We start from the raw sequence: 10,426 nt of genomic DNA on the forward strand, positions 1-10,426 counted from the left end.
CACCTACACTCAGTTTGCGACAAACAACAACACCTCCCAGTCGCAAACCACTTCAACTCCACTCCCACTCCCTGGGTGACATGTCCATCCTGGGCCTCCTCCAGTGTCACAACGATGCCATCCGGAAACTGGAGGAGCAGCACCTCATATTCCGCCTTGGGAGCCTACAATCCAATGGTCTCAATGTGGACTTTACTAACTTCAAAATCTCCCCACCCCTGACCTCATCCCAAGACCAGCCCCCCTCTCATCCCTGCCTCCTTGACCTGTCCATCTTCTCTCCCACCTGCCCGCACCTCCCACCTCACTGACCCACCCCCACATCCTACCTACACTCACCTTTACTAGCTTCATCTCCACTTCCTTGACCTGTCCGTCTTCTCTCCCACCTATCCAGTCCACTATCCACCTGCTATCACCAACCCCCCCGCTCTCTATTTATTTCAGAGTCCCCTTCCCCTCCGCCATTTCTGAAAAAGGGTCCCAACCCGAAACGTCAGCTTTCCTGCTCCTCTGATGCTGCCTGGCCTGCTGTGTTCATCCAGCTCTACACCTTGTTATCATAAATAGGATGCTGTGTTTGTATCTATGACAATAGTAGCTATATTTTGAAAGTATTTAATTGTTGTGAAGTACATTGTGACATATTTTTAAAAATTAATTGTTGAGATGTGAAAATTGTTGGCAAGACTTATCCACCCCTAGTAATCCTTGCAAAGGTGATGGTTTCTTTCCTTCTTGAACACTATAGTTGGTTTGGTGTCAGTACATCAACGGTTCAGAGGGAATTCCAGGATTTTAAACCAACAACAATGATATCAGCCTGAGTAAGGATGGTTTGCGACTAGAGGTGAATATTTTCCTCTCCACTTGATAGTCTTGTCATTCATGGTGCCGGAAGTCAAGGTTTGGGTCCAGTGCTGGCAGAACAGCTTTAACACATTGCTGCAGTTTATCTATAGATGGTACACGATACAGTCACGATAAGGCTGAGGCCATGAAAGGTGCTATATAATGTTTCTGTGTTTTGGTTCTTGTTGTCTCTCTCTGTTTCTTACCTGAGTGCCAAGAAGTATGCATAAATACCAAGGAGGAACATCAGTGACATAATATGTCATCTTGTTCCCGTTCTCCTTCGATGAAGACAATCTGCTATCCTCAATCTTCTCCAATGTACTGGTTTGGTGAGTGAATTCGTCTTCATTCTAAATAATACCAAAAAGTGAATGTTCCTACAGAACAATTGAAATTATTTTTAAAAATACTTTCAATGAGTTGTCTCAAATCCTTTCTGACCAGTTTTTAATCTGTTGCCATTTATGTTTTGCCAAAAGACATAGAACAATATGCAAAATATTTAATCATCAGGGTGAGTTAATTAATTACTGGGTGTATCAGAATTTAATTTCACTTACAGATTGACTATGGAATCACCAAGCATTTAATTTGAGATATTATTTAGTTACCTCTGCAGAGCTTTTTTTTTTCAAGACAGGTGTGGAAATTTACTATTGTGACACCTATTTAAGATTTTTAAAAAGTAAAATTAATTTAGGGAATACCCTTCACCCAACCTCCCAGCCCGTTCCTACCCTTTACTCCCGTGGTAGTGACCCACATTAGGATATAGTCTCACAGCAAGAGCAGTCCTTGCCTATAATGCTATTCTCATGCTGATCAGGTGATCAGACTGCAAAGGCTTTCAAATGGTGTAGTGCAGTGCAGCACAGCACACTCCTGCCTCATGTTGAATGTGGGCACTTTCAGGCACTAATCATTAGGTAGCAATCAAAAGCAGCCATTCTGTCTTTTTTAACCACTCAAACAGTCAGTGGTAATGAAGCTAACTCTAGCATCTCTAACTGAGACAATGAAATTTGGGATTACTGAATGTGAGATCTCCCTCATCAACATGACAGCGTAAAATGTGAACAAAAACTGCTGGAAAAACTCAGCATATCAGGCAGCATCAGTGGAGAGTCAATGTTTCAGGTTGAAATCTCAACCTGTAAAAATGAACTTGTCTTTCTACAGAGTCTTCAGCAGTTTTTCTTCAGATTTTCAGCATCTGCAGTAAAGTCAGTATGGTCTGACCTGACCTTAGGCCTGCTCTCTTATTAGAAAAAGATGACTGGTGGTGGTCTAACCTGAGGGTCACCACACCTCAGGAGAGGGGAGAGGTTGAGAAGGAGAGTCCTTCATGGTAACCTCAGCTGATGCAGGAATTGAACCCACGCTATTGGCAGCACGCTGTGTCACAAACGAAACATCAGACTGAGCTAACAGGACCCCAGCATTAGCAGTATTTTCCTTTGGCTGAGTCAATACCTGGTGCTTGCACAGGCAAGCTGATCCACTATGAAATAACTCCACAGAGGCCGGTCTCCCATCACCAAGTCATCCTTTATTTACACGTAGAGAATCCTTGACACTGATGTGGCTTTCTCAGACCCAGCTCTCAGAGTGAACAGACCCTCTGACATGCCTGTTTATATCTGTCAGCCAGGACTCCCTGATTGAACCAGATTAACAGCCTCAAACAAGAAACTCTTATTCTATGAAGTCCATCTGGCTGACCTCATTACGATCAGTACATCCCTCCCCCCACTCTGAGACTGAGGACATAGGCTGGTTGGGTTTTTTTTGTAGCTCTTTTTAGGGTGTTTTAGCACCAGGTCAGGTTCCTCCAACTCTGCCTCTAATACAGGCAGCATGTAACACACAGTAGCTTGCCTCTTACGCCTGGAGTGTCTCAGAAGAAATTTATTCTCTTCTTCAGGTGGCAAAGGCATCGAGGTGGCAACACCTACCGTGTCCATCCCAGATTCCGAGATATCCTCAATGCTTGACAGAGAGGGAGAACCCAGGTGTTCGGTACAGTCAGAAAGGCTGTTGAGGAGCAGGGCATGTTTTGCTCTCACATTGTTTTGTGAGTTTGCAGCTTTCATGTGGTCTACATGCTTGTTCAGGACTGTCGCACCTACCCGAAATTTATATGTCACTGAACCTGACCTCATGTCAACCTACTCATGCAGTGCCATTCCCATGGTTCCTAGTCCAAACTTTATCCCTGAAAGTAAACCGTCTCTCTTGCTTAGCAAAGTCTTGTGTCTGGCATTCCCCTCCCCCCACCCCCAACCCCAAGGTCCAGGAAGATCAGATCTAACCTGGTGTGGAGTCTTCTTCCCACTAGCAGGAGCTATCTCTGTAATTGCATGAGGGGTGGTCCTATAATCAAATAGGAACCAGAACAATTTGGTATCTAGTGAAGCTGTAGGCTGTTTGTTTAAGCCTGTCTTCAAAGTTTGCACCGCTCAGTTCTGCCAGACCATTGGATGATAGATGGTATGGAGCTGTCCTTATACGTCGAATTCCTTTCGACTTTAGGAACTATTCAAATTCCCTGCTGGTAAATGATTATCTGTGACCAACACTTCCAGGAGACCATGTATTGCAAAAGATATGTGAAGTTTTTCAATCGTCATCCCCATGTTTGACAAATGAACTCTATGCACGTCCAGCCACTTTGAGTGGGCATCCACAATAACTAAGAACTTTGAGCTTATGAAAGGACCTGCATAGTCAATGTGTAACCATGTCCAGGATTTACCTGGCCATTCCCATGATTGTAGTAGATCTGCTTGCAGTAATTTTTGTTCTTGTTTGCACTCTAGGTATTGCCCCACCTACAGCTATGTTAGCATCCAATCCTGGCCACCAGACATAACTTCTCACCAACATCTTCATTTGTGAAAGCCCTGAATGACCCGGGTGGAGTTCAGCCAGTATCTGGCAGCGACTTTTGTTCAAGGTAATTACTTTCACTGCCTGGAATAATATGCCATCCTCTGCTGTGATCTGGTCTCTCTGGGTCCAAAAAGGTTTCAGTTCTGGTTGTGATGGCCCTTTGGTTCCCCCATCACCACCAGCTGTTTCAGTTTTCCCAGGATCGGATCTTTCTGTGTCCAAAGTCTGATATTATCAGGTGTGATTGGAGCTGTGACCAGAAAACTTAAAACACATTACGGACTGTTTCAGTGGCGTATGGCACCAGTGATGTATCTGTCAGTGCTCAATGCATCCTCATTTGCTACTTGGCCTCCCAGATGTCGTTCCAACTTGTAATTATACTTACATAGTATTAGAGCCCAATGCTGAATTCGGCCTAAAGCTATGGGTGGAACTGCCTTGTCCTCTTTAAGCAGACCTAGCAGGTGTTTGTGGTCCATTATGATTACAAATTTACACCCATAAAGGTATTGGTGGAACTGCCTGACTCCAAAATGACCACCAAACCTTCGTTCTCTATCTGTGCGTGTTTATGCTCTGCATTAGCTAAAGTCCCAGATGCATACGTAATTGTGTGTTCCTCTCCATTGGGCCAACTATGAGCTAACACTACCCTGATACCGTATGGGGAGGCATCGCATGTCAATACCCGATCTCACTTGGGATCATAGTGTGCTAACACCTTAGAGGATGATAGCTGTTTCTTCACTTCCCTGAAAGCTATGGCTTGGCTTTGTGACCATTTCCAAGGGTTGATGCAAAGGTGCCAGGATGGAGGCCATGGTTTTGTATGAGCTTTCCGTAATAATTCACCAGCCCAAGGAAAGACCTAAGGTCCAGTACAGACATGGGAGTTGGGGCGTCTTTGATCGCCCTCATTTTATCTTCCAACTGGTGCGATCCAGTCTTATCAACTCTGTAGCCCAAGTAGGTCACATTTTTCCTTCTGAGGCATCCACCCACCTGGGAGAAATGTCTAAGGACTATGGCCAGGTTCTCTAAGCCCTCCTTAATGGTCTTCCCTGTTACTAGCATAACATCTAGATAAATGGCGATGAGGGGTAGACCTTTTATAATGTTCTCCATCATCTGCTGAAAAATTGCACAGGCTGACAATACCCCAAATGGCAGCCTTGTATGTTGGTACAAACTCTTATAGGTATTAATTGTAACGTACGTCTGGGAATTCTCATCAACCGCAATTACAAGTACACATGGCTCATGTCCAGCTTTGTGAAGGATAGCCCCACTGCCAGCTTTGCATATAAATCCTCTATATGAGGGATTGGGTATTGGTTTACTGTTTGTTTAACATGCCCACAAAAGCAAACCGATCCATCAGGCTTCACAATCAGTACAAACAGTGCTGCCCATTCTGCAAACTGGACTGGTTTGATTATTCCTTCACTTTCCAGCCTCCGATTTCTGTCCCTACTTTTGCCCACAAGGCAAATGACGCTGAGCGGGCCTTGCAGAATTGTGGAATTGCTTCCTGGTCAACATGCAAGGTGGCCTTGGCTCCAGTAATAGTCCCTAGACCTTCCTGAAAATGTCTGGGTTTTTAACTAGGACTTCACTCAGACAGCCATTTCCTAATCGAAAAATGTTGAGCCAATCCAGGTGAATCTTTTTCAACCAATTTCACCCCAACAAGCTTGGGACCAAGCCTTTTACTACAATCAGCGATAACTGAGCCAGCTACTTCTCATAAGAGACCAGAGCCAAAGTTGTACCCTTAATCTGTAAAGTTTCTCTGAACAAAAACAAAGTTGCTGGAAAAGCTCAGCAGGTCTGGCAGCATCTGTGAAAGAAAAAAACAGAGTTAACGTTTGGGTCCGGTGACCCTTCCTCAGAACTGGCTTCTCTGATGTAGGTTCTCAGTGTAGCTCAGGTGTTGTGCGAACTTAAGGGTTGGAGCTTGGTGTGAATTTTGTTGAAGACTGATTCTGCAATCATTGAAATGGTTGTACCAGTATTGACCTTCATTGGAACCAGGTGACCATTTAATCAGATGTTTATTTTGATTGGTTCTGATTTGGATGTTTCTAAGCAATTTAACTGTTCTAAACCAAATGTAGGTGGGCTTTCCAGGGTGTGCACTCTCCTGGATACCAGCCTGTGAGTTCTCTTACTCCATTTAGGTCGAATGGGACTCTTATGCTGTCTTGAGTCTACATACCAGCAGCAACTACAATGGCTTGCCATTTGGCCGAGGCTTGGCTTTGCTTTGGGGTTTTGCTGTGGGCTGACCCAGAGTCCCTCTGTTCAGGATATGTCTTGAGTGAGGCTGTGCAATTATCCAAGCTCAGTCACCCTGGCGAGTGTATCCACTTCCATCTCATATGCAACTCATATGCTCCACTTGTTGTATTTTCCAATGATAAAGCCAGCTGTAGTGCCTGTTTGAAGTCCAGTTGGTCTTCAGCTATTAGGTGCTTTTTCATGGTTATATCATTAATCCCACATACCAAATGGTCTCTCAGTATCTCATGAAGGGGGTTAAACCAAAGTCACATGGCTCAGCCAGTTGTGTTAACCTATTCTTGAATTGCTGAGTAAAACCAATAGTGTCTCAGAATTAGAGGATGCTTTTGGTTGTAACATTCCATAACTAAATCTGTCAATTCTTGGAAGTTTTAGTTTCTGATTTCTAACTTCTCAGGGAAAGTGAGGCTCCTAATAACCAAAAAAGCTGCAGGTCCACAAGCTGTCAGGAGAATTACTTGTTCCTTTTCATTGGCTTGATGTCATTTGCCCAGAAAAAAATAACGCATTCTTTCTACATACAGGGTGCCAGTCTTTGACGGCAGGATTGAATGAGTCAAGCTTCCCAAATAATGGTATGATGCTAGAATTGCTTACTTCAACTCAAAGATGACGGTTACGAGTGCATTTCTTCAGAAGCATGGTTTTCTCTTGTTGCCGCTGAAATAACTCCACAGAGGACAATATCCCATCACCAAGTCACCCTTTATTTACATGTGGAGAGTCCTTGAAACTGAGCCAGCTCTCAGATTGAACACTATGTCTGACACTCCAGGACTCCCTAATTGAACTAGATTAACAGCGCTAATCAGGGAACTCATATTCTATGAGGTCAACCTGGCTAACCTTGTTACAATCACTACACACTAGGTATTTGAAAAGAAAATGCAGGATTAGGGTTCGGTTTAGGTTAGGGTTAGGGCCCCTTAATGACACAGAAAGAACTTCCTAACCAGAAATTTGAGAAGTGATCCTTTCTGAGCATCTTCACGATTACAAAATAAAAGCCTTTTGATAAGTACTGCATTTATTTCTGGTTTAAATCTTCCCTAAACATTGAACATTGGAGAGAGAACAAGCTCCTTTTGTGTATTTGTAGCTTCAAGACAACATTAAACAAGGCCTATGACTTGACTACTGGTATGTGAACAATGTCCTCATGGTTGGGTTTAGCTTTGAGTATTCACCATCTTATTTTGTAGGTTTATTGGAAATTGGGGTGGAAGATTGAAGGTTTTGTACCGGGCAGAAAATCGTCCTGATTTCTTAAGCATGTTTAGTACATAAGGGGCAGGCAAATTGAGAAAGTGTCAAGGAGAATATACTGAAATGAATGGATTCCTATGTTAACATAAAAAGAAAGTTGGACGAAGAGCACAAAAAATTAGCCACTAACTTCAGGAGTATGAATGAGCCACAGTTACATATTTCAACAGTTAACAGAAGGATTCTTGTTACTTTTCACTAATATTTACTGGAACATCATCATATTAACAATATAACGAAAAACACATTATTTCAGAAAAGAATTGATACTTACAATATATCCATAATTATTTAGCCCGTGGACTTCTTTCTCAGAAGACATAGCAATTCAGACCCAGCTGTACAATTGTACACGTTTATAAGCAACTCCTTCAGGAGGACGCGCAGCAAACATTTAATCAAAGATAATCACAAGGACTGGAACTTATAAAAAAACTTATTGAGTTAACTGCTCACAAAAAAGTAACTCTTCACAATTCTCTAGATGAAAGACATCTTTCCTTTGAGATTGCAGGAAAGGAAGAGGAGTAACTAAAATATGTAGTCATATCTTGAAGAAGTACTGCCCAAAGGTAGCAAACAAACATTAACTCTGTTGTCTGATTAATCATCGAATCGTACAGATTCAAACAGAGCCAGAACTCACAAGCACTCAGTCCACTGTAAAGATTAAACCTGCTGTCTAATGATACTCATGAGTCATTTCAGCCACTCCCATCTTCTCACAATAGAGTAAAAATAAAAGGCTTACAATACAAGACTGTAAGGTGACAGTAACGCTATATTAAAAGTAAGCTGTTATATGCAAGCACAGCAAATATGACTGTTTCATTGGAATTTAGATAAAGAGGGACTATTAGATAAAAATGGAGAGGATTTTCTACACTGGTGCTAATGCAAGTTTGCTTGTTGTGATCCACAAATCCAATTTTACCCCTGAGAAAGCCCGGGCTGAAAACAGAGACACTTCTGTATATCAGTATATCAGAGATGTTACTTCAGGCATGAAATTTGTGCGCCACCCTTTTTATTGCTGCTATTGCTGCCTGCCTTTTGATTTGCATCTGTAAAAATGAGCTCAGAGACATGTAGATATTGTTGTACATATTGGCATGTTTTGCAATATCATCCAGATAAAAGATAATGAAATCATGGCCTTGAAATCTTACCTGACACTGAAGTAAATGTACATAGATGGCATTCACCATTTGGCATTCCTATCCTACTTTGTTAATTTGAGAAGATGTGTTCTCCCGGGGACACTCCGTACCAAACTCCCAGCCCCACCTCCAACTGTTGTAAGCAGCTTTTAAATTCATGCTTAAAATCTGGTTTGCCTTGATGGTTGTTCCAGAAATGTATCAGGAGCCTAAAGCAATATTTGATTCTTTGATTCTTGTACCTATCAAATAACAGTGATTTCAAAAGACCAATTGCAAAACCCTTAGAATAACAGATATCCATTTGTGTATCAGTTTAGTGAGATTTAAGTTTTGTTCCTGTGTTGATACTTCAGGGTGTGAAAATCTTAACAGATATAGTGCCATCATATCTATCCCTCTATGCATCAGTTAGTACACAGAGACAGAAGCCAGCACAAGTGAGGATCTGCCTTACTTAAACAACCCTCTGTCTTGTTGACATTGCATGATATTTGGTAAACCAACAGCATCATCAGCTGCCTTTTGTCGGTGGTAAGGTAATGGACCTGATTGCTCCCATATATTCAGCCTGCTGAATATTTATACCAATGATACCAGAGTGCATAGGGACCATTGGCACCCCAGGCCTCCTGGAGCAGTTTAGGATAGTCATGGAGTGACAACAGTTGGGAAAAATGATTAAAAAAAAGTGAAAATATATGCAAAGAGAATCATTGTTTTATAATGAAGTATAATGTTCTGAAGGAGGATGATTCTTGTTTTCTGTTCTGTATAGGATTCGTAGAGGCAATTTGCAACATGGAGCAAATGCCTTCTACTTCTCTTTACTGAACAAATTGCTGCTCAAGCAGATATCTTTGTAACATCATTGAGGAGTGGAGAGATGTGGATAGCTTTGTGGAAAGGTACTTTCTTATTTACGTTCTCCTTTAGTATGATCTACCCCTAGACATTCTCTCTTCCTCCCGTCTTATCTTCTGCATCCATCCTAAGGATACCTACGAGATTGCCCCAAGTCAACTCCATGATAAAAGCTCCACAACAAAAGTTTGGAAGCAAAAGATTTTCCTGCCTGAGACTGCTCATAACAACTTCTCTTAGTTGCATTGCTGAGAAGATTTTTCTACTTAAATCAGGCAAGGCTGATGTTTGAAAGACTGTGGACAATCACAGTTGTGAAAGCACCCTCTTGATGGTTTAACAGGCTTTGCAAGTAACTCAGTCCTTTCTTTCACAGGCTGAACTTAAGTCAGGTGCAGTTCTAGTATAAGTTAAATATTTGTGAGACAGCAGGATTGAAACTGTCATGCCAATAGTCAATATAGGCTGACAGTCAATTAGCCCACTTCATATAACTATTGACTTTTTTTCTTCCCATTTTGTAATATGAAGCTCAATTTATTTAAATGAAACAAAATAGTGAGTGCTCATTAGGGTAATGTTGTTGACAGACATCTACTAAACTACCTTGTCAGCTGATAGTTTTGCTGTAATATTCTCACTGCAGCATTCTTGTTGTGTAAGAGGAGCTTATGGAAACTGTGTAGATTTCGCTGAACACTCATTATTGTAGACAAGTTTATTTTTTTGCACTGATGTCTACCAACAAGCCGAATGATATAATCAATGCCTTTAATCACTGTGCCAATGATGCTATGCATCAACCTTTAAAGTTTTGATTTTCAAATAGCAAGAAAACCAACTTTAAAAAATATTCTTATACTAAATGTTTTTATTTTAGTTAGAAATTGTAGAAGCGACAGAATTATGTCAAATAGATCTAAGTGGACTCAGAGTTAAAATATATTTAAAAAAACAACAGAGGTGGAATGGCTAATAAGTTAGGGTAGAAAAAATGAAATAATCTGCAAGTAAAATTTGAAAGCATGAAAGTATTTCTTGTTTTTCATTTATTGAATGCAAAATGGATTCAGAAAAATCAG

The 10,426-nt window shown here is 41.5% G+C and overlaps 1 protein-coding gene across 2 annotated transcripts in view; it reads right to left on the reverse strand.

Annotated features, from left to right (window-relative positions):
• Positions 1 to 7,719, reverse strand: part of slc23a4 (solute carrier family 23 member 4) — a 29,155-nt gene extending 21,436 nt beyond the window's left edge. For both annotated transcript variants that reach the window (XM_020535551.2, XM_048607662.1), the window contains exons 1-2: positions 7,595 to 7,719; positions 1,059 to 1,205 (exon numbers count right to left, since the gene is read on the reverse strand). In XM_020535551.2, the coding sequence (XP_020391140.2) occupies positions 1,059 to 1,205; positions 7,595 to 7,642 (195 nt within the window). In that variant the 5' untranslated portion in view covers positions 7,643 to 7,719. The remainder of the gene's footprint in view (positions 1 to 1,058; positions 1,206 to 7,594) is intronic.
• Between the last annotated feature and the right edge of the window lie 2,707 nt (positions 7,720 to 10,426).

The sequence above is a fragment of the Rhincodon typus genome, chromosome 18 (assembly GCF_021869965.1).
Source record: "Rhincodon typus isolate 14 chromosome 18, sRhiTyp1.1, whole genome shotgun sequence".
NCBI classification, from domain to species: Eukaryota; Metazoa; Chordata; class Chondrichthyes; order Orectolobiformes; family Rhincodontidae; genus Rhincodon; species Rhincodon typus.